General features: G+C 39.5%; 1 protein-coding gene across 1 annotated transcript in view; it reads left to right on the forward strand.

The window, feature by feature from the left end:
* LOC122720924 (mucin-22-like) overlaps positions 1-23,277 on the forward strand; it is a 174,366-nt gene extending 151,089 nt beyond the window's left edge. The window contains exons 2-8 of the mRNA XM_043948022.1: positions 2,802-6,838; positions 8,656-8,781; positions 9,573-9,683; positions 10,436-10,622; positions 15,438-15,619; positions 21,002-21,242; positions 21,758-23,277. Coding sequence (XP_043803957.1) covers positions 2,802-6,838; positions 8,656-8,781; positions 9,573-9,683; positions 10,436-10,622; positions 15,438-15,619; positions 21,002-21,242; positions 21,758-22,005 — 5,132 coding nt within the window. The 3' untranslated portion in view covers positions 22,006-23,277. The remainder of the gene's footprint in view (positions 1-2,801; positions 6,839-8,655; positions 8,782-9,572; positions 9,684-10,435; positions 10,623-15,437; positions 15,620-21,001; positions 21,243-21,757) is intronic.
* Positions 23,278-25,394: the final 2,117 nt, after the last annotated feature.

Below are 25,394 nucleotides of genomic sequence, written 5' to 3' on the forward strand. Positions count from 1 at the left end.
CATCTCTGAATTATCCCTCTCTTTTACTATTATCGTGTTCTACTATGTCTTGTTTTTTGAATGATAATTATATTAATCGTGTTTCTATACTCGTTACTTGTTTATCATGGTGAAATAGGATTCGATTATCGCCATAAGTGTATAATGGTAATATACATATCGCGGGTGAAGTTTTCGAAACTTTTCCTCGTCTTCGAGAGAAAAATTTTTATTCATTCAACTATCCTTGAGGATTTTTAAAAAATATTTCCCATATCTTGAAGAGTAGATGTAGATACATGTATTACGATATTTGCTCACTTACAGAGGCAGAAATGCATCGAATACGATTATTTAACTTTCAATTAGCTTTTAGCTACTATAAATAAAGTTTTCAAGGTATTGGTGATAAAACCAATCAAGGAATTTTTTTTTTTTTCTTTTTTTTTCTTCATTCGCTTCGAGGTTTAATTCGCTTAAAAGGTAAATCGGTGCGAGGATAATTTGTTTTTTACTGTTTGGAATAGCGAGGAAAATCTGTTCAACGAGGGTGTGGATCGGTAGAAAAGAATTTGATAGAAAAGAGGAAAAAAAGAGGGAGAGAGAGAAATGGACACACGAGGGAATTGGAATTGGCCGCGTGCCGAGTCTCTTCCTCGATATCTTTTATTTCTCCACGCTTATAAGGAAACCGGTACCACGTAATTACCTTGAGATACCGCTACAATGTTATCACACCCTTCCTTCTCCACTCTTTGTCGTATCGTGAGCCGAGATAGAGATCTTGGTTCGTCCGTCTTTATAAAGCGGTTTGACCCAGGACCTCGATTTCAAATCCTTTCTTCGTTGCACCGTTAGTTGGGCCAGGGTAAGACGATCCTACTTTCTCTTGCTTACGAGCAAAGGGTGTCAAAAGAAGTTAAGAATTACAAATTTTCTTTTTCAGGCAATCAGAGTATCCAGTATTTATTGAAAAATGGGAGAATAAGCGTGTGATATTGGAATCAATTGGACGTATTGAATGGAAGATATTAATTTCGATTACATTCATTTATTATTATAAAATATCTTTTATTCGTAAATTTTAGCTATTTAGCGGATAATATGTCTTTGAAGATTGGATTTTAAATAATATATATTGGAAATATATTGGTGAAACGTTCCAACTTTCTCCTAAAACTCCTCTCCAATATCTGATCAGAAGTTCAAGAACGATAAACGAGTACTGTTCTTCGATGCTAACGGTACTCACCAGATCCTTTCTCCTTCTCCTGCCTCCGTATTCACGATGAAAGTATCTTTGCTCGTCCACATGCACGAGCTCGACCTAAAACCTATACTCGATCGACCAAATTCCCCTAGGTCTAGATCATTTCTCAAAACTTATATTACTCGATAAATTTTATCTGTCCATCCATTATTCAAAATTTCTACTCGTTCGACGAAAATTTAAAATCCAAAACTTAGGATAATTTTTGTAGAAAGGAAGAAAGAAATCGATGGGGATCTCGAGTTTGATACGCGCGAATTTTAATCGTCCAATTCTATCTGTCCATCCATTATTCAAAATTTCTACTCGCATCGTTCGACGAAAATTTAAAATCCAAAACTTAGGATAATTTTTGTAGAAAGAAAGAAAGAAATCGATGAGGATCTCGAGTTTGATACGCGCGAATTTTAATCGTCCAATTCTATCTGTTCATTATTCAAAATTTCTACTCGCATCGTTCGACGAAAATTTAAAATCCAAAACTTAGGATAAATTTTGCTCCCAGGAAGGAAGAAAGAAATCGAAAGAAATCTGAGGATCTCGAGTTTGATACGCGCGAATTTTAATCGTCCAATTCTATCTATCCATCCATTATTAAAAATTTCTATTCGCATCGTTCGATGAAAATTTAAAATCCAAAACTTAGGATAAATTTTGCTCGAAGGAAGGAATTTTGCAGGAAGGAAGAAAGAAATCGATCTGAGGATCTCGAGTTTGATACGCGCGAATTTTAATCGTCGCTCCGGGGAATTCGTGAACGGTTCTCGAATGTGAAATGTGACGAAAAGGAAGAAATCGTGGCGTGAAGGAACCGTGAGGTAACGGTACAGGGTCGGTGGAACCTTGGCCGGATATAAAAAGAGACGAGAAGAAAAGTAAAAAGGATAACAAGTCGGCCATCCGCGATCTCGAGGAACCGTTCGTCTCGCAGCTGTTCCTCTTCGGGACATCGTTTTTCGACCTCGCCTAACGCGAAATCGATCGCATGATAAATTGTAACTTTATTTCTACGATCGATGAAAATCTTTACTTTTTTTTGCTCAGATTTCGTGAACGAGAATGGGTACGTTTAAACGTACGTTTCTGGCGATAATAGTATTGGTATCATGTTTAATTGTTTGTCGTTTAATTGTAATTAATGATGTTTAATCTGCGCGCGACGATTGGAGAGGTAGTTGATTTATCTTGGAAAATCGGAGAAAGGCGGAAAGAGAAAAAAAATGAGAAGAAGTTTGCATTCGTGAGCTCGTGTAACAATTACCCGTTCTCCCTGTTTCTCGAATCCGGATTTACAGTAGTCGAACTTTCCCTATACGAATAGTGGCGGAACGAGGCGGAATTGCACTCGGGTTGCCGCTCTCTCACTCGTTGCCAATTAATTCGCTTCGAGATCACGGCGAATATTTAATTTCCAAAAACCGACTATATACCTCGACTTGTCGATAATTAACGGATGAATCAATATTCGTCGCGCGTTGAGTATTCACCTCTCGGAATATCGAGAATTTTGCGGAAAGCGAAACTGACGAACGAACGCCTCGTTTGCTTGCAGAGTCCTCGATCGGCGATCATCGTCAGGGCCGCATGTCCCTGCAGGCGGAGCTGCCGTCGTCCAAGGCGAAGAGGGAGCAAGCGCTTCGCAGCATCCTCGCTGCGAGGAGGCGACAGATCTTCAGCCAGCGGCCAATCTCGGAATCTCGGAACCCGAACCGCGCACCGAGACCGTTCGACGCGTCCGCGAAAGACGCGTCGATCGACGTTCTCGAGGCCCAGGAGACGAGGCATGGGATGTACGTAACCGCGGCTGCCGGCAAACCGGGAGACGAGGAAGCGTCGGGCGGGATCGACGGGGGCGAGGCAACGTCCAGCAGGGACGTGGACATCGAGTTCGTGTCGAGGGACGAAGGGAAACGAATCGTCGAGAAGAGTTCGACGGGGAACACGTCTCTCTCGTCCCTGGTCCCCAATCAAAAATCTTCCGACACGGAAACTCGTGGAAAGAACACGGTCCCTATGCCCGAGTCGCTCTACAATTATTTCAGACCGGTCGAGAGTAACATACCTGTCGAGGACATGTCGCAATTCCTCTACTTCGGGCAGAAGATTCAACCGGAAATACAGAATGGGACTGGTAATAACAATGATACGGCCGAGTCGACGTTGGCGAGCGCGGCCAACTCCAGAAGAAGGTACTCCATGAAGAGGAATTTCGGCGCGACGACAACGGTGCAACCGGTGGCCAGGTTGGAGGAGATGATCAACGAGGAAATGAACATCGCTGTGGAACGACAGACGGTGGAGAAGAACAAGGTGTCGAAGATGAAGAACGCGTACAGAGGGGCGGAAAACGGGGTTTACTACAGGAAGGCGAGGCCTGCGGAGGCGACGATCGCCTCGAACGTTATTGGAACGGGGAACGGTACCAGCGGTGGATCGGACCCTGCCGTGGAAAATAAATTTCGCGACGATAACCCGTCCGCTCACGTGGACCAGCTGCGGCGCGAGAGAGGAAGTGCCGCCGCCGCCGCTGCCCACGTGGCCGTTGAAACGTGGAATGCGAGCAACTCGACCCAGATACCGGCCGGGCAGCCCGTTTCCGCGATCACGCGCGAGCGGAACGGGGCAGAAAGTGAAATCAAGCTGAAAGATCGTCCCACGGACGCCTCGAACAAATCGAAACCCGTATCCTCGACCGTGAACGGCGTGAACGAGAAACCGTCCAAGGTTTATCCTCGAAAGAGGAAGAGCAACGATCCATCGTATCTCGAGGACGATATAATAATCCCCTTCTCGAATCCCCGAGAATCGTTGGAGGTGGAGGGAGCCGAGAAAGAGGGGCGAGGGATCGACGAAACGAGCTATCGTCGACGGACCACCGTGGTTGCTTGCCGCGAGAGCAACAACATCGAGACGTCGACTTCGAGGGAGAAGCTCCTCGGCCGTTCCTCCACCGAACCGTTTCGAATCGCGTGGACGCCGCCTGAAACGTCCACCCTCCGGATCGTGGTGACGGAAGGAAGGTTGGGGCGAGGTTCGGCCGACGAGTATACCGTCGAACCGGTGGTGGATTCCACGGAGGGACGCAGCCTCGACGTTCTTCCCACCCCGACCGGTCTCGCGGGGTCTCGCGGGATCGAGGGGGCGCGTTGGAAGGGGCGGCACAGGGAACAGAAGCAGGCTCATCGAGGGCTCGACGAAGGGAGCGGCGCGTCGGCGCGGGAACAGGAGCGGGATCGGGATCCACGGCATCGGGAAGAAGAACAGCAGCACCAGCAGCAGCACGTGTACGCTTACACGATAACGAACGTGACGCGGCTATTGCGCAACTACACCGGACCTGGGTTAAGCAGAGAGGAACAAGGAGGTCGAGAGGCGAGCACGGGTACGACCGAGATAACGAGCGGATCGCGGCGTCAGCAGCCAGAGTCAGAGGCAGAGGCAGAGGCAGAGTCGCAGCCGCCGCCGCCGCCGCCGCCGCCTCTTCTGCCTCCTCCTCGTGGCGGCGGCGCGGCGGGTATAGAGGCAGGCCGAGCGCCGGCGGAACTCAGTGCCGGCACGACCGTCGAACCAGCCGCAGCCGGTGGTGAAGCGGCCGCTCACCTGGTGGGGGAACGACAGAGGAAAGTGGTCGTTGCAGTCGGTGCGCACCAGTCGCAGCAGCAGCGCGCGGTCAACAGAGCGCAGTTGCAGCTGACCGCCGTAAACAAGAGCGGGCCGAGGTCGGCCAAGACCGCGGAAGCGTATCATCCGAGGGGCGGCGTGCGTTGGAGCCGCGCGAAGCCTAGGAGCACGGAGATCGAGGGGCTGAACGATAGAAGGTTTCTCAGGAAGTCGGCAAGCGCTGTGTTGAATCAGAGGGTCGGGGCTGGTCCCGAGGGAGAGGAGGACGGGGCCGTGGCAGGGAAGAGGAGGAGGTTGACAAATGGCCAGAGCCAGAGGAGGATCAAAGGGACGAGGAACGTAGACGAGGATTCGGATACGGTGAATAAGAGCGGTTCGATAGCAGGGGACGAGAGGAATTCGAGGGTCGGAGCGAGGGTCGAGGATGTGACGGTGGTGAACGGGAGCGGAGAGGGTATGACATTGGAAAACACGACGACGGTGGATACGACGAGCGGTGTCACGATGCAGCAGAGAGTTTCGTTCGCTCCCTCCGTGGAAACGGTGGTCGATTCGACCGACGGCGGTAGTGGTGGCGATGGTGGTGGTGGCGGTGGTGGCGGCGGCGATCCTCTTCCGACAACGGTGAACGCGACCACCACGGCCGAGGGCGGAAGCGGCGACCAGGCGGAAGCGGTGACCGAGGCATTCGATACCAAAGACGAAACCGTGGGGCGGGCGAGTGAAAAGGAAAGCGTCGTCGTACCGTCCACGAGCACCCGCGGTATCGGGAAGAGCGGCGCGGATAATGGCACCGAGAACGGTCCGCCGACCGTGACAATGACCGCGGCGTCCTACGAAACGATCGTGGCCAAAGAGACTACCGCGCCGTTGCCGGCGCCCGTTTTCCCCGTTACGCCCAGAATGATCGCGAAAGCGGCCCGAGACCCGATCCAGACTTTCACCTCAGAGCCGACCGAGGCCCCGAGCCAAATCACGGATACCAAAACGGTGGCCGGCCTCGTCGATCCTTCCGACACGGAAAAAGCGTACGAGTCTAAGGATCGCGGGATCACGACCGTGACCACGACCGCGGGTGCAACCGCGGCGTCCTCGTCCATCGCCACTACGGAAGCGTCAACGACCACCACCACCGCCGCCACTACCACCACCACCACCACCACCAGCATCACCACATCCTTGCCCACCGTGCAAATAGAGATCTCCACGATCCCCCAAGACCGAAGCGCGACGACCACCACCGATTCGAAGGACACGTCTTCTTCGACCTCGGCGGCAGACTCCGGTGATGGCAGACGAGGGTCCGGCGAAAGGTCACCGGAAGTGAGGGGGAGGAATCTGTCGGACAAGACGCAAGACGCGTCCACCGACAAGGACGACGTGCTACCCATAATGCATCTGTACAACACCTCGGACATCTTCAACAACACCGGCCCGGTGAACCCGTTCTCCCGGGGAACGGAGCGGCGGGCGGAGCACCCGCTTCCGGCCAAGCAACCCTCCGAACCTTCGAGAACGACCGAGAAAACCAGCGACACGGTTACACCGAGGAGCGGTGAGAATTGGACCCGTGGCCCGGATACGAGGAGGGACAGGCACGAGGAGGTGATCGCGGCGAGCAATCAGGTGCCGGCGACGGGCCCGGGCAGAGGATCGTCGACTGGCAACGGAAGTGGGAATCGTACGAGGCACAGGACCGTGTATCACCATCCCATTCTGCCCGAATACAACACCTCGGTGTATCCGAGCGAGTTGAACAGGACGTTGTTCGAGACCGGGCTGATATCGGTCAGTCCAAGGGAGTCGGTGAATATCAGTGAAGTGATATCGAAGAGGCACGACGGGGACGCGATCGCGTCCCAGGAGACGGTCGCCGTGGTCAGCTACATCTTGGCGACGTTGGTCGTGTTCCCGATCGCCGTCGGCGTTGGCCTAATTCTTAGAAGACTGATACTTAGGAATCGTAAGGTGAGCGATCGATCAATGATTTAAATGGTGGTGGATGCACGGGTGTTTGGAGATTAGAAAGTGTATATACATATATGGGTATATAATATAGGTCGGGTGAAAGTGGTGTATGTTTGACGATGGCGGGCCAGACTCCCGTTTCAATTGGTGGAGGTGTAGGAGCAAGGTTGATGCCAGTGACCTTCTTCTTGTTTTTTCTTTTTTTCTTGATCATTGGTAATTTCACCGTTTATTTTTTTTTATTTTCGAATGAAAATCTTTGCTTCGATATTTTTTTATACGATCATAGAATCTTCTACGATTCTTCTTTCCCGCATACCACGGGATTTGGATACCGAATCAGAGTCACAAGATTTGTGGGCAAAAACCTTCTTCTTTCTCCCCTTCGAACGAAATTCAACGACTATCCGTTTGATCGACGCGAGGATCTCAAAGCGATGCTCCCAGCTGCGCGAAGGGAGGCCATTCGAAATGGTATCCTTGAGCCGCTAAACGTTTCATTTTTATTCGGCCGTGATTCCAGTCCGGCGGGTGTAATTTCCTCTCGACCCTGCTCCTCCTCCTCCTCCTCCGCCTGCTGTATTATCCGGGCAAAAACTTTGATTTACGATTGTGTACCGTAAAGCGTATCTGGCCGATGATCGCTAAATCGAAACGACGCGAATTGTATAGCACCGCCACTTATGTACCGTTACGCGGTATCCCTTTGGATTATCGTCGACCGTCCTGGGCATTTATCATCCGGCCATTAAACCTTACTGTGTACTTTCGTTATCTTCCTTGTGGTGCAAGTACGAAAAATAAGAGAGCCTTTCTCTCGATCGAGTTATCGAGATAAGTTTTAGATAATTAAGAAGTTGGAGATTGATTCCATAAGGGATAAGGTTGAAGTAGAGAAATAAATTTGTGGAAACGAAGGTGATATAATATCGTGAGTAAGCGTTGTATTCTTTGAATTTGTACGTGTCCTTGAACTCGTCACAGGGAATGGACACAATGGAGCTCGATTAAATTTTTACGGATGATTCTCAATGACTCGTTGGATCTTCGATTCTAATATTAATAACGTTTTGTGCGGATAATGGGAAAAAAATTTGAATTTTAAATTAATAAAAAAAAAAATCGGAGAAGAAGTATCCCAAAAAATAACTTTTCAGAAAAGAAACGGAAGGAAACTTGTTGGTCAAAAAAAAAGAAAAAAATAGTAATAGTAAATAGTAATCGTTTCATTTGTCGTGTCCTTGACTCGTAACAAAAATGTATAATTCATAACGAATCCGATGATCTTTCGAATGCGAATACACGGTTCAAAGATTAGTTATAAACCGATCGATAATTTATTCGCTTCGAGTTATTTATTTATTCACGTTGATCGATGAAAAGAAGCGGAGAGAGAAAACGATTTCTTCCACGGAGAGAAGGAATAGTCGAGTATAGACCGTCCGCCAAGCACGTTCCTCCTCCTCCTCCTCCTCCTCATCGAGTTCGCGATGCCCGTCCTCTATCCCGAAGTTTCAAATTTTATTTTCATCGTGATCGAGTACATAAGCATTATCTACAATATTCACGTCCCTTTCGTTAGTATAAACGATTCCATTTATAAGAAAACCGGCATTTTGCATTAATCGAATATTCATAATTTAAATAAACTGTCGTTGTCGTTGGAACGTGACTATCTTGTATTCCTCGATGCGTTGAGTCACTATCACTCGAAGAACTGTGAAAAATATTCGAAGGAAAAATCAAAGTTTCGCGGGAATTGCACGTTCTTGTCGAGTGAAGGTACGTGACGATGATGACGTTAATATTTTGCATAGGTGCTGGAGGAATCGGATACGTCGTCGGAAATAAGTTGCAGGAAGGATGCTTTGAATCTGGAGAATGGCGACTTCAAAACGTCCATCGAGAAAGCGATCACGAAACTTCCCAGGATACAACACTTGGTGAGTAATCGAATAATTTTTTTTCTCTCTTTCTCTCTCTCTCTCTTACGAATATAAAATATAAAATCATTTTTTCATGGTATATGATAAAATTTAATTTAAGGAATCATACACATAAATTAGATATTTATCATATATTTATTATAAATTATTTATATCGAAAGAAATGAATTATTTTTTTACGAAACACTTATTCATCATAATTGGATTAAAATTATTATTTTTAAATCATTGAGAGCATTTATTCGTATTCCGTGTCATAATTATTAATTTTCTACAACAATTCGGATGCTTCATTAAAAAGCAGATGGAATACAAAATAATATCTCACGACGCGTATCTTGCTTCTTATATCTTCAATTAATACGGAAGAATGAAAAAAAGAAATACACGAAGATTAATCGATCATTTCGACCTTGTTTCATTCTCCTCCAACTTCTCATTAAGAAACAACAAAGCGTAAAATGATATTTTACATTGTACAATACTACTGTTAAGACCGTTTTTAAGCATCTTATTATAACTCAATTAAAACAAAAGGATAGAAAAATAAAAAATAAAAATCGTCGAGTCATAGAGAAATTACTGCTTCGGCCCGCTCATTAAAAAATAATCGGCTGGAAGGAACGATAATTCAGAGAGAGCGGAACGGAGAGCAATTCTGCTTCTCGCCCGGAGTCGCGGTACATCAAAGGGAGGATGTGCCGCAGATTTATTCGTCAGGCATTTTTAAATAATTATCGTTCGCGATACGAAACGATATACCAACCACCTTCTTTCTCCCGTTCCAGTGTCACGAAGCGGAGAAACCACCGCCCCCTTCGTCTCAAGAATCCAGATGGGAGTTTCCTAGAGATAAGCTTAGGTTACAGACGGTCCTCGGCCAAGGAAACTTCGGCCAGGTAAGGAGTTGGTCTTCCATTTCGCGCGGGACAGGAACATCTTCGAGGCCTCGAGAGAGAGAGGTGTGATAATAAATCGTTGAGGCCGTAAGCGCGAAAATTCGGTTTGTGAAATCGGTTGTGAATCGGCCTTCTTCTTCTTCTTCTTCTTCTTCTTCTCGATTAAACGAAACGATGTTATTTCCGTTCTTATTAAATTTTTCGAATGTGTAACGATCTCTTGAAGAGATGTGAAATTGATTCTTGACGATAGATTATTGATATTATCGATGGTGCTAGAAGTTCCTTCAAGAATAATTAATTTCAGCATAATTTGAGGATGCGTAATGGATTTCGAATGTTTTTTTTTTTTTTTCTTTATTTTAAGTAAACGTTCGAATTACTTTTAGTCATTCTCATTAATTCTAAGATTCCTTATTGACTTCATCGATTATTTACAGTGGATTTTATTATCGCATAATTCATTCTCTTTTTCCAGTAATTTATAAAATTATCTTCTAATTGGAAAGGATTTAATTTGTTTTGTTTTAACGTTTGTAATAGGTTTTAATACGATTTTAATGGACGAGAGAATTAAATTGAAAATATTGTTCGAAAAAATTCTGTTAAATGATAATTGATTCGTTGCATAATAATTTTCATTCTGATATATTATACATAAATTAACCTAGTTTGAACTTAGTTTCACGCAAGGGACGAATCTTATAATTAAAATCCTATTAGAAAGTCGAAATGACTTTTTATCTTCTTAGGTCTGGAAGGCTGAAGCGGATGATTTGACAGGTCATCAAGGGACGACCCGGTTAGTGGCCGTGAAAACGGTGAAAGAGGGTGCTTCCGAACGCGAGAAGGAGGATCTGGTTCGAGAACTGGAAATCATGCAGCAGCTTGGCAGCCATCCGAACGTTGTCACTCTTCTTGGTTGCTGTACGGAACAAGGTAAAGCTTGTTCCCTAATTTCATTTTTTAATTCTGCTTCGCGGAAATTATGATCAATTCGATCATTGATTTTTTGATCAGTTTTCTTTTCTAGCGATGAATAAGTTAAAACAAGTAAAAGAGGAAAAAAAAAAAAAATGCAAAATACAAATTGACATAGCGTTTAACACTTATTACTAGTCATTAAATCAGCCAAGTTAAGTGTCGTTTTTTGCATATGTATGTCCACGTTATTAATTCACGTGTCATTTATTTTTGACCTTGTCTCGTTTGCTCTTGACTTTACAAACGTACGACAGCACGAACGGCCACGTTCAGAGATTGCAAAATGCACGATGATTAAGTAATCAACCTTCCAAGATGGATCTTCGTTCAATCGAAAACTGACATTTCACGATACTAATCCATCTACGTCCTCGCGACAAACACATTCCTCTACGAAGACGTGATATTGGATGCACGTGATAAAAAATCATGGAGCAAAATTCTTCCTAATATTTCCATTGTCGTTAGAATCTTTTTTCTCTCTCTCTCTCTCTTTCCTTCGTTTATCTTCTTACTCTTCGACGCAGCCCAAGATTTGCATTATTTTTAATATCGTTTCGAGCATCAAGCATCTTATTTAATCATCATCGTGCGCTCACGTGACGTGAAAAATACAGAGAATCGGTTTTCTTTTCCACGATTGTTATTTTTTGAGAGGAATGTATATGATATGGTGTATATAATAATTCACTATATATATTCGCGTGTAGTGATCGCGAAAACTATGATCACGATAACTGGTTTCGATATACTCTCAATTTTATCTCTTCTGCCTGGCGCATCTTCGATTATTTACGATTTCGTGTATTCACCATCCACCGATCGTATCGCCGTGAAACACGGCGTAATGCATATTGAAGACGTCGTTAGGGGATTAAAGGAGAGAGAGACGGAGAGATGCATTCCACGTCATTGAGTCACTTGATGGACATTTTTCTTTTTTTTTTTTTTTTTTTCTTCTTCCTAGTCTCCGTATAAATGATCGTGATCGTTTATATACACACGCGTGCGCCATTGTTTCCCGGATAAAAAAGATCGTAGATCGATGGAAGATGGTAATGGTGTGGAAGAATCGGCTGTTTACGTGCCATCATCTACGCTTATAATTGAGTAATAGTCATTGCGCACTACCTCCGCGAAATTGGCACTGGAGGGATTGATGAATTTCTATGCGGTTGGACGATGGAGACAATGGTTGGTTGAATTGGATTTTTTAATTTGTTGCCGTTGTTAAAGAAGTTACAAATAGGTCTTTCTATTCTATTTATTTTATATTTGTTTGACAAAAATTGAAAAATAGAAAGGAAATTATCCTTTTTTTTTTTTTTAATGGAACGAATCATTGTTTCGTTAGAAATAATAATAATAATAATAAAAAAAGAAAAAATTACATGGAATTCGCTGATTCGAATTTTACATCAGCAAATTGCACAAAATACATTTTTTGCAAGTTCAACAGAAATCAATTGCGACACGTTATTTGTTATGAGTACAGAGTTTTAATTTCGCAATTATTATTCTGAAAATTTTTAATGTTAATAGCTTTTTGTTTGTCTATGAGCAATCAGTGTCTGATTAATTGAGGTAATAAACTATCCATCGATATAAGATAGTTAAATAATCATTGTTTCCGACAATGATCACACAATTATCTTGGTAAATTGAAATTGTGATTTCCGTTTTTCCAATTGTCGATTAGTGCGCAGTTACACACTCACGAAACTGCGTCAAAATATATATATATATATATACAACGTATAAGAAAAAACAAATGAAAAAAAATGACCACCTGTTTCAACACGATAAACCAAGTTATTCTCGAAAGTTTTTGTTGCATCGACGGATTTCAAAGAAAATCTCGAGAATACTGAATAGTTATTGGAAAAAAACTAACTAAAACTAAAACTTAAATAAAGAATTAAAAAAAAAAAAAATAAAAATAGAAATTGAAATGATTTTTCCAATTAAAATGTCAGGAAAAATCAAATCTTGAAAAATTAGAAGAAAAATAAATAAAGTCAGATATAGAAATTGAAATTAATTTTTTTTTTTTTTTTTTTTTAATTAATTAAGATGTCAAATGAAGAATCTCAAGAGCACGTACTTGGGAAGAAAAATAAATAAAATTAAAATAGAAGTTGATGTAACGTCTCGAATTAAGATGTTCTCGACGATGAAAATTTAGAAGGAAAATATATAATTACAGATAATACTTAGGAGCTTATATAACATGATCTTTTATACAATGCAATTCTCATCTTCCTGCAATTCATTTATCACATCACGATTTCGATGTATCAAGCATTCTTTACAACGTTTTAAAATTGAAATTTTCAGAATCGAATGAAGAATCATCTTCTTCTTCTTCTTTTTTTTTTTTTTTTTTTTCGGCACAACGCATAATAGTCAATATTTTTCACATAAAAAAAAAAAAAATTATATTTTACTAGATAATTTAAATTTTTATGAAACACATCCCTCGCATTACAATATATACAAGAATTGTCTAAATCATACAATGCAACAGTCGTAAAATTGCATATGCACCTGATCGCACGCAGCATACTCCGTCTTATAACGATAAAATCCAATGGTTGAGACATCAAAACAGAAACGAGACAATCTGGAAGTTTTAGCCGTGGCTCGAAGGAGGGAGGCCCATTATACGTCTTTCGTTGCAAGACTCTCGTCGGTATCGTCGCTCTCATCGTATAAATTTCCATACGTGTCCCCACGGCGAAGATCCTCGTGGCACAATACGTCTATTAAGTCGAAATGATCGTTCGTAGCGAGTTTCAGAGGATACACGTATATATCGATACGATCAGGCCCATCTGCATGGACGTCGATCTGGATTTGACGTCGTTACGGCGTCCCATCGTTATTTATGCGCCGAGTCTAGTCTTTTTCCCTCGATTGTATGGTAATATCAAGTGGGGATCTGGTCTAGTAATAGCATAAAATTTAACCCCCTAGTGGGAAATAGCTTGATATGCTTGGAAAAATTGCGCGATCGAGTAATAGGTGCGCGAAATTTATGGAATTAGCGATTGCTAATCTTTAAAAAGTGTCTCTTTCGAAGATTACGAATTTACCATTAGATTTTGAAAAGGGGAGATAATTAAATTTCTAGGCGAAGAGAAATTTGTGTAATCGTTAATCTCTCCGTGGAAAATAATTTTTAAAAAATAAATAAACGAAAAGAAATTATTGAATAAAACTTTATCTTCGTTAGAAAATTTTTATTCATTTTATTCATTTCAACGATTACATATTATTGCAATAATTCGTACGAAAAGGAGTTTGAGTTGAACAGGAACAGTTTTAATAATTGTGGACGATCCTCAAGGTCCGTAGAGGACACGAAGTGTTCGTTTTAGGGGGGGAATAGCCCCACCCTTAACGTCCTTTGAAGCGCGTAGAAGAAAGAACACGCCTGCGTGAACCAAGATTTACGGCGTCTAAATTTCTACGGGCCCCCGTATTTATCGTTTCGGTCATGGTGGGCACGTTCGAATTCCTCCTGAACGACGTTTTCGTCCTTTGACGGCCGCCTCTTGTCAAAAAGGGATCCCTTTCGACAAACTAAAACGAAAAGAAGAGGCGTGTAAAGAGCCTCCATCGTTTTTGAAACGGAGGATCAAAAATATAATTTATGAACTTCTCCATAGTTATCGGATATTCGAAGAATTTTGATATTATTTTTCATGGGCGAGAAGAAATGGTAATAATGTCAAAATACAAGTATTGACCATTCTTATATAAAATGGATAAATAATTAGGGGAAATAAAGTAAGGAATGTGGTGAAACGAGACAAATTACCACGTGTTGTGATAATTATGCGATGATATTATTACCGGTGACAAATTTTACCCATTTGGCTGAAACGGCGTGCCGCGCCATTTATCTGGAACCCTATTAGTCCAGGTGCAAAACACGTTGGGATTCTTCGACGTCAGGAATGATTCATTCGTAAATTATCATTTTCTAAAATACGTGATTAAGAATATTTATAAGGATCGCGCGCCACATTTCGAAAATGGAAAATTAATCAAAATTCCTCGTATATAATAACTTCTAATCATATCTAAAATTACAAGTACAATTCAAGAGTTACAATTATTCAGATTCTTAAAACTCTATAAATAGAATTAGAAGCAACGTGCCTTCTTCTTTATTCCCATCCACTTCTTTATCCTATGAAAAATTTTCACAATATTTTGAAAAAGATGATCCACTCCACGCCAAATCCCCCGCGTGGATTCACCCACGCGAACGATTGAGGTTAAAATCTCGACGTTAACATATTCGACGGTTACCATTTCTCGCCGTGCAAATATTGTGACTCGATGCGCGCACGATCGATTCGTGCGGAACGAACGAAGCTCGCGGGGAACGCAGGAAAGAAACGCTCCTTAACAAACGAAAGTTATTAGAGGGCGGTAATGCTAGCCTAATATGAAAGTTACGAGCTCGTGGGGCCGTGCAAAAGTGGGGCCATAAGTTACAATCAGCCCGGGATACTGCCCACCGGGCAACCCGAAAGTGCTCCGGTTAAATTACTCGAAGGGCCTCCTCAGCCGTGCGAGTGAGAGGCCCTTCGCCTTCTTCGCGCCACGGGGCCCCTCTAATCCCCTCCCCCTCCCTTCACTTCGCCGAGTTAACGCCGATCAAACGCATCGTGCAATCATCGCGAAACTTTCCAGATCGTTCCAATTAATTTTGCGATCCGTGTAATTCGATAATCGTGGGCACGGTTTTGTTCGCAGAGCCTCATTATCTCATACTCGAGTACGTGATGTACGGGAAATTGCTGGCCTATCTTCGAGATCATCGCACCAGGCAGGATTTCTACAATTTCAGCGAGGACTCCGCGGCGCTCACATCCAGGGATCTCACTGTGTTCGGGTACTGCGTGGCGAGAGGGATGGAGTATCTTGCGTCGAAAAAGGTGAGATTTTGCAATTTTGATAACTTTTGCTCGGCCTTTTTTTTTTTTTTTTTTTTTTTTATACCAAATTCGGAGGCTTCGTTGTGTAGAAATTTAGATTCTTTCGTTCGTGAAAAATTACCATTCTTGTATTTATTTCGATATTTGGAATTGGAAAACTGAGAAACTACGAAGAACGAATTATATAAGTTTGCTATTTGTAGATAATTTTTTTATGAAAATCTCGATTCTCTTTTTTCACGATGACGTATGTTAGCTTCGACGTGTGTTGTACACTTCTCTTTCGTTAATTTCGTTGGTTTATTCATTTTTAATGATATTAATAAACGCGAGCCGTTCATATTTTCAATATTCGTGAAATATTAAAAGTACGTGGCAGCGTTTAAATTATTACCTCCCCCTATTTCCATTACGCTTACCCCCTTCTCGGGGCCGAAAATTTATTATGACCTTATATGCTCGCGTGTTCAAAGGGTTTTAACATCGGAACCAAAACGATACAGCGACAGTCTACTTACTGTAACATTATATCGAAGTATATTGCCCCCGATGTTGTTACTTCATGCCACGTTGATCTCGTTTTTTCGATTTCTTTTCGATTTTGTATCTCATCGTAGAGTTAGAGCTCGAAATCCAAGAGTAAAATTTCAACTATTAAACTAAACGTTATTCAATCACGTTATTTATCGTCAGAAGATTTTTTTATTTAGAAAGAAGATATTTACTGTACGAATTCGAATAAGAAAATAAATTTAACCGTCGCAAGAAGATCCTTAATAATATTACGAACGCACCTCGTAAAAGTAGAAAGGGAAGGGTGTAAATCAAAATCTCTTCTCGATATCGAAATCGACCAACCCAAATCGAAACTTCGCTTTTGAAAATCGTTTTGAGATCGAATGAAAGTTTCGTAAATGGCACCTAAGTGTGAAAAGATAAAAATCCCTCGTCCTTCGAGGTTGCCTATACGTCACAGTTGAAGGTCGAGAGTGAAAAAGCGATGGAATGGCAAACATTTCGTATTTGCGCTTCAAATATTATCTTAACGTCGTGAAGATTGGGGCCGACTTTTCATTTCGCCAGATGAATCTGTGTCAATGGGTAAAGGATCCATGATATTACAAATAGATAACAAAAATTACGCGTGTGTTAAAAATTTTATCATAAACGTGATAAAATTGTTCATTTTTCTTCATGTAAAGAAAAAAGAAAGGAAAAAATCCTTAAAATTCTCTCTATATCTTACACAAAGTTTTTTCATATAAGTATCTATAAAAATTTGTGAAAATGTCAAAGAATTTTACAAACATCTTAATTTTCTAATAAAGATGATCTCGTGATTGCGAGATTAGGTATGCAAATTAGGTTAAAAATATATCTACGAACACGAGTTTGAAGCATGCTGAATAGGGAATGAAGCAGTTTCCATAGTCGTCGAATTTTTTATTGCCGATTTTCGATATTTCGAAGCGAAAAATTCAAGGATGATAATGTGACACGATTGAAGTGACACGTTTAAATATTATGGTTGTAACCCTTTCAGATTCGCTTCAGAAACGTAAAATAAATATTTTTATGCATCCGACGACACTCAATGGAATCCTTTTCCTTTAAATAATACTTCGAAGTCGAAGCTGTAAAATTTTTTTCGTCTATCGTATACTTGTATACTTACTAAACACGTGTTCGAATATATAATTTTTCATTATATTATTAAAAAAATAAGGATATTAACATCCAAAAGCGTAAAAAAAAAAATGGACATAAGGATTTAAATTATATATACTTTAAAAGATATCGAAAGTTAAGAAAAGTGTTTCGTGAAGTTTAAACACGTTTTACTTTAGAAAGAATCTTGGTGTTCTCCATATCGGAATGCGGCGTTTCATTTTCCTTCCGATGAATAATTATTGGTCGCTTGTTAACTTCAGGAGATTAGCTTTCGCGTGGCGTTCCTCGAAAAACGATTACACTGACACCGCCGGTAATTCGATATTCGTGAAAAATAAACCATAATCGATGCACTTGTCCTTGGAAGAGAATAAAATTCTTCCGATTCGATAATATTTTTTCAATTGCAATGGAAATAAGCGGTTTTTTCCTTTCTTTTTTATATATAAATAAATAAATTAGCGAGTATTTGGAAAATTAAAAAAAAAAGATCGTAAAATATCTTATACGATACGAAGGTGCAGCGATGGAAAATAAGAATATAATGGAGATTATAAGAGGGGATTTTTGCATAGTATGAAAATTCTTGAGAAACTGGTTTATTTAACGTTTGATATGTATATATGCTAATTTATATAAGCTAGCTAAGTACCTGATCCGTATCTACTTCATTTCCATAATTCGCTCGACTGGTTCGTGCTTCTGTCGTGTCATCTATCCCTTATAACCCTCTCCAAGATTTTCTTTGCCGAAGAAAATTAGAATAACAAATCATAGCATATAGTTAGAACATTCGTGAATCACGAAATGCAAATTATTTTTTTTATGGATATATGATTCAGTAATTGAATCCCTTTAATAAAAAATAAGTCATTCTAATAACCGCCATTTTGAACGTATACATATTTATTTAATAATTGTTCGATCAAATTTCGAAACATTTTTTGGAACACGAAAAATAATTCGTTACTAGATTTTTTGCATACATTTCGTACAAAACATTCGTTTTCGAGAATAGGATTCAAAAAAAATCGTATTGTTCTGAAAGAAGAAGAGAAAAAGAAAAATGAAACAATGCCAAACAAGATATTAATTATTGAATATCATCTAATTACAATTAGAATCGGCGAGACGAAAGAGGCAGAGAAAATATTTAAACATCATCATCGACCGGTTACGATCCACAAATCGATACGGTGTGGAATGCCCGAGGCATCGAAGGAAGTTTCGATTGAAATCAGTATCCGGTGTTGGTAGTTGGAAGAACGACTTAACAGCAACCATATAGTCAGGATTTCGATTTCAATCAAAGATTATATATACGAGTTCGTAGAAATTCCTGTGAAGGCCGATATACAAATAGCAAATCCTTAATTGAATATGGAAGCTATAGCTGATGCACGAACGAGATGAAATGATTTAAAGCCACGAAACAGTGGGAGCTTTATTGATTTAACATGCTTATGCATTAAATTATACGAGTGTCGTTTAAATTGTTTAAATTAAGACACGAGAGTGTTATCCTCGAAAATAAAATATTTATCTTTAAATATTAAATATTAATATGGAATATGGATATTTCCACGCGAAATATATAATTTGCAGTTGTGCAATTTTTTGGATTTACGAAATATTTGAAGAAGTCGTAATTTTTATATAAAGCCGTCCTTCGACTATATTCGTGTATAGCTGTATATTGTATGAAGGAGGAAAAGAAAAATATGAGAACAGTTGGCTGTTTGAAACAAAGCGTTGTAACTGGAAAAACAATGTTTCTTTCTACAAGCATAATAAAGATAACAGTGCACGGGCAATAAAGATGTCCAAGCAGTTTCAGATTATTTATCAGTGCGACACGTATATAAAAATATTGCGACTTAAAACAGAATTTCAACGTCTTTTTTTTTTATTTCTTTCACTTTTCGAATTTTTGCAATAATAAATGTAATGTATTTAACTCTTCGATACATACACGTCAACTTCTGACGAACATTCTTCAGGAATACTCACACATACCTCTACCATAAAATTTTTCAAAAATTAAATTCCTAAAAAATTGCAAAAATAGACTCATCATCGCCATCATTCAGTTCATCATCAATCGTTCGAAGAAACGAATCCATTAGGAGAGATCCATTAGAGAACGAAAATGGATTTATTATCATCTCAGCTACAATTTTCGACTCCTTATATCATTCAAGATATTATCAATAATGAATAATATTTCCACGGTTCAAAGAACACGTTCGAGTAGCAAACACCCGCGCAAGTAGCGACACCTTTGCTCGTCACGTTTATAAATATCAACGACATGGTAGCATACAGGATACACGATAAATACTTTTATGTTACGCGAGGCTGGCCGCGAAAATACATTTTTCATCCGACGTGAAACGTTGCTCGTAGCAAAAACGCACAGATACGACGACAAATGGAGTCGCGTCCGAGTTTTTCGCGCTCGCGCTATAAATCTAGAAGATGAAGTCATTAAAGGAACGTAAGAGCAGAGGCGCGTGTACATCCAGTCCTCCTTGACATTGAGCAGCCGCAAGTTCATTAGCATTGGCCACGGTTGAACGGATCTATTCGTTGGATCTCTCTGTTGGCGAATTGATTATTTCTCCTGTTATCAAATAAAAATAATCTTTTCGAGAATTACGAATTGGTGGTAGCGCGAATCGTTTCGTGGAAGAATTTTTTTAATTATGATTAGAGTAACGAGAAACACTTTCAATTTCGTACGAAATGAAATTGGCGTTTCTTATTCGTGAATCATCGCTTTATCACGAATTGAGATTAAAAAGATACCGTAAATTGATCTGTAAATAAGATTTTGTCCCCGCGAAAGTAAAGCCGTATAGTCGTTCAACTTCGCTTGCTCAACTTCCGTTCCTTTCCACGTTTCGCAAAGAATTTCGTCCCATTTACGATATCACAACAAATGATCGAATGCTCGAACATCATCTCGATTCTTATCCAAAACGACACAATTAAATTTCACGCGGCGAACGATTTCGAATCGAAGCGTACGACGGCCATGGCCACGCTCGTAAAATAAATCAAATCCAGCTTTCGCGGCGAATAACAGCACGACGAACACGCGATAAATCAGCAGCTGCGATAAATAATATGCAATAACGTGGCCGTTGCTGCTGTATTACGAAGCAACAAGCCCAACAACGCGAAATCCGAGTGTCGTAAAATCCAATCGTTCAGGCATTGTCTGCCTGCGATTATCAATAGTGGATAATTAACCGTGTCTCTCTCCCTAAATCGATATTAACGAATTATAAGATCGAAATTATCATTTCCAATAAAAATTAATTTCGAAGATAGAAATTAACATGTAATTAATTTCGAATTAATTAAGAAGATGTAAGAAGATCTAAGAAATTTAATCTTAATAATATTAATCCAAGTGACGCATAGTTTTATTGGGTTTGCATCTCCATCTCACTTGATACCTCGATAAAATTTCTTTTCACATAGATCTTCAAATTAGAATTATTTATAAATGGAGCTTAAAGGGATCAAGAATTTTTCTTGGCGATCTCGGCCAGTTCGGAGGATTCGATTTCGCGCGTCCTGTTACTCGACACTATGCGCGTGATGGTTGGATGGTTGCGTAACAGAACATCCACCTGCGGTCACTAGCTTGTACGGAGGAGAAGAATGTTGATCGAGCCGGCGTGTTTTTATTCGATTTTGCAGATCATCCACCGCGATCTCGCCGCGAGGAACGTGCTCGTGGACCACAACAAGCTGTGCAAGATCGCTGACTTCGGTATGTCCAGATTCGCGGACGGGGATGGAGAGGTGATCGAGACGAGACATGGCAGAAACGCGTTGCCGATAAGGTGGATGGCGCCCGAGTCGTTGATCTACTCGCTCTTCACCACCAAAACGGACGTGTGGAGCTTTGGAATCTTGATGTGGGAGATTGTCACCCTGGGTATGCATATATGTATATAATGATCTATTATTTCAATCTCTCGAATAATGTCGAAATTTATTATTCTTATTTTATTATTATCAAGAGGAATCCTTTCTCCCTCCGTTTCTTTCAACTTTTAGAACTAGATTTGCGATCGATTATTTTAATCTCTCTCCTAATATCGAAATTTCTACTTTATTATTATTAAGAAGAATTAAGAAGATGTTGTTTAAAAATTATATATTCAAAATTCTTTCTCTCTTCTTTCTTTCCTCACAACTTTCTAGAACCTTTTAGACACTAGATTTATGATCGTTAAGTTAGGTTTCTACTCGTGACTTTCCATCTTCTTTAAAAAAAAAGAAAGAAAGAATCTGACATCTCCATATTTCTACAATTCTAATTCTTCTTTCGACGAATGTCAATATCAGTTCGAAAGAGTATAGAATCTCTCTGGCTACGATATTCTCAATTTCAAATTGATCTCGTTATCGGCCTCGTCGTTGATATAGGAACAAATTCTTCGTTTACAGGTTCGACACCGTACCCGGACATGACGGCACGGGAAGTGATGCGGAACGTGCAGAACGGTTATCGACTGGAGAGGCCTTCGCACTGTCGAAGCGAGCTGTTCAGAGTGATATCCCGGTGTTGGCACGCCGATCCAGACAGGAGGCCGGAATTCCAGACGCTGAGAAGGGATCTGGCCCAGCTTCTCGAGGACAATATGAACGGACATTACGTGGACCTCGAGAGTTTCGCATCCGAGTGCACCGATTGAGCATTCATTTCGATTCAACCGAAATCCCTTGGAAATTATTTTCTGTTTCGCGCGTGGATCTAATATCGTTATCGATATTGGTGGACATTTGCGAGAGCGATGTTCAATTGAAACAACGCGAATACTTTTGAAATCGATTCGTTTATAAGATATCGACACTTAATCGATAATTGTACGAGTGGCGTGATGTTTCTGTTTATGTATGAGGTAGCCTGTTGCTGTTGGGGAGGATTGTAAACTGCGTTTCTTTTAACGCGACTTTTTACACGCTTTGAAAACGGAAAATGGAAAAGCAGTAAATTATGAAAATTTTTATATAGGTATTTGTATTATATAAAGAGGGATATTTAAATATTTGTAAAGAATCGTTGTACAATTGGAACTAGAGAATCCGTCCATGTTGTTCTAATTTTTTTTTTTTTTTTTTTTTTTGTATAAGGATTTTATATTTGGAACGAGGAAATTTCTGACAGAGAGAAGAGAGAGAGAGAGAGAGAGAGAGAGGGAGAGCATATGTAGATTTTATGTATTGTAACTTTTTGTAAAAGTTCTGGAACTATGACAATGCCCTGTTCTTCGAAGTAATAAATATTTTGAGATGGGTGCATACAAAGAAAAAGTGCTAATATGTTGAATATGAAACTCACGAGAGATGAGTTAAATATTAAAATATTTTGCATGAGATGCAAAATCAAGAAAGGACAGAGTGGTTGTGTGAATGGTTTTGGTTGGGTTGAAAGCCAAGATAAAACGAATGATCTAACAATGCAAATATGAAAATAGAATAACGTATGACATGTACAGTTAAAGATAAGAGCCGTTCTTCGCTGTTTCTTTCTGACAACGAGGAGAAAACATCTAAGATTCTTTTCTAAGTATTTCGTTTAGTATTATTGTAATGTATCTCTTCTCCTTCTTCAATCAATGCGCCAGTCGTCGAAGATTCGTTCCTATCGGTGTTTTTCGTTAATAGTTAACGATTTATCGATATAAAATAAAATGCTGTAAATTAAAAAAAACATATTGTAAAAAATGTAGAAACAAAAAAAAAAAAAAGAAATATCGTTTGCTCATAGATATATTTAACGAATAATAAAAAAAAAATTGCTCGAAGAAAAGCTCCGATAAACGATCAATTGCACAATTGCATCAAACATGAATCGAGTGACAACGTATGAATCGAGCGATCTTCATTTTTGCTCAAAAATCGCAAGATATTTCTAATAAAATTGTCATTGTAATTCTAATAAAGTCATTTCGTACAAAGTTAAATTAACATTTACTTTATTTCAACATTGAAAGAAATATAATGACTTTTCTAAAACTTTGAGCAAGGGTGTATATCGTTTTATCGTTGTGTATTATATTATATATTTTTCACTTCTTTTCCATTGTACATAAACTCACGTTTCAAACGCATCGTATCGATCAAAAAAAAAAATCTTGAAAAAAATAAAAGCGATCTTTTTCTATCGTTCCATCATAGTTATATCGATTATTGTAACAATAATTATTATTATTATTATTGTATCATCATTAAGCACGAACGTTTACGAAGATTTCAATCGTCGAGTTATATTCTTAATCATTCTAGTCTTTCTCGATGCGTATGGGGTGGCGATTGGTTCTCAAGCACGTGTAAATTTATCGTTCTGGATTGTGATGTGTTTTTTTTTCTCGTTTTTTTTTTTTTATATATGCGTATTAAAAACCGATCAAAGCCCCATCATTCGCGGTTGATTATTTTTATTAAGTTTTCTACGTCAACGTCGATTCAAAGTTCTCTTCGAGAATTTCAACCTCGCTTCCGTAATATCGAAGAGAAGCAATTATTATTTTAGATTTTATCGAGACGTTGCTCTGCGATTCGATTGTATATACACGTACTATTTTCCTATCTTTTTTTTTTTTTTTTTNTTTTTTTTTTTTTTTTGCCTATTGTTCTTTGTTACACTCCCGCCCCCCAAAAAAATGCAAGAATATTGTATTGTAAACTCAATTATTATAAGAAGTTTTTTTTTTTTTCGTCAGTAAACGTTGTCGTAAATCCCATATGAATTTTATTTTTCTTTCTACACTTTTATAAGAAATTTCTTCCTCCCTATATCTCTTGTATAGAAATATTTATTTTTTAATACTTTTCCTTGAGAAGAATTTTTTTTCCCTCGAATCCAGATTTCTTTTTTAATAAATTAGAGGAATATTTAAATAATAAATAACTCAAGCTGCGGCAAAATCAAGAATATTAATTAAAATACAAATAGTTTAAACGAACGAAAGATGAGTCGAGACGCACGCAATTAAAAATAGCTTTCGTTTAATTTAATATTCTCGAAGAAAAAGGGAAGGAAAGTGTTTTAATAGAACGTATTTTTGCATTTTTCACGCGAGAAGTGCGTGAATAATTGGCCGAGAATGCAGATCTCAATTAAAGTCCCGATCTCCCGTCGATTTAATTACGAAAACTTACGAACGAATTGTCACGGTGATATCGTCCTCCTCGTTTTCTTGTTTCTCCATTATTGCCAACCGCCGTGTTAATTAGCCTTCTTCCATCGCATTCCAAGAAAAATAAATGCATTCCAACGCGCCATTATCGCATCGATACATCTTTGAGTTTGATTGAAAATACTTCTGAATGGAAAATAGTAAAAAGTAAATTGGTAACTTTAAGCAAAGAATTTTAATCAATTTATCAATCGTTGGTTAATTGATGAATAAATTTATCATAAATATTAATATTGGAAATTTTTTTTATTCAAAATGAAAACGATTAGTTTTATCTATTTCGTTTACGAAGAACAGAAGTCAGAGTTATAGGAAATTTTATCGTGTGTAAATTGCATTTCTATGTTTGAGATTATTTTTTTTATTTTTTTTATTTTTTTTTTTTTTTGCTACTTTCCGATAATTTATTTCTTTGTAAGGAGAGAGATCTATTACAGTTTGATGCTTGTGATTATAAAACTTTCACCTGTCTCTTTTTTTCGTCTATCTGTATTATTTCACAAATTCGAACAGTAATTACTCTCGTCCACGATATCCGACTTTCTAAAGGATAATTCCAAAATCTTTCTTCGTAAGTATTTCTCAAATGAAACGAAGGAAAGAAGATTTGTAATGATTGAGAATAATAAGTTGAGCATTAAAGCATTGTCAATTCTTACAAGGATCAAAGAGTTTGATTAAATAACAAAATTCTTTTTTTAATTATAAAATCATATTTTGATTAAATCCAAACTTCTTTTGGTCAATGAAAATCTTATCGTAACAAGAACCAAGTCTAGAAAACAGGATTTCGTGAAATTCGATTCCATTACGGGATCCTCTCGTAAAATTTGCATAATTTAACTTCAACAGCGACCTTTATATGTTTTATATCTTTCCTC

This window comes from Apis laboriosa, unplaced genomic scaffold (genome assembly GCF_014066325.1).
Source record: "Apis laboriosa isolate Shangri-la unplaced genomic scaffold, ASM1406632v1 scaffold13_cov153, whole genome shotgun sequence".
In the NCBI taxonomy this organism is placed as follows: domain Eukaryota; kingdom Metazoa; phylum Arthropoda; class Insecta; order Hymenoptera; family Apidae; genus Apis; species Apis laboriosa.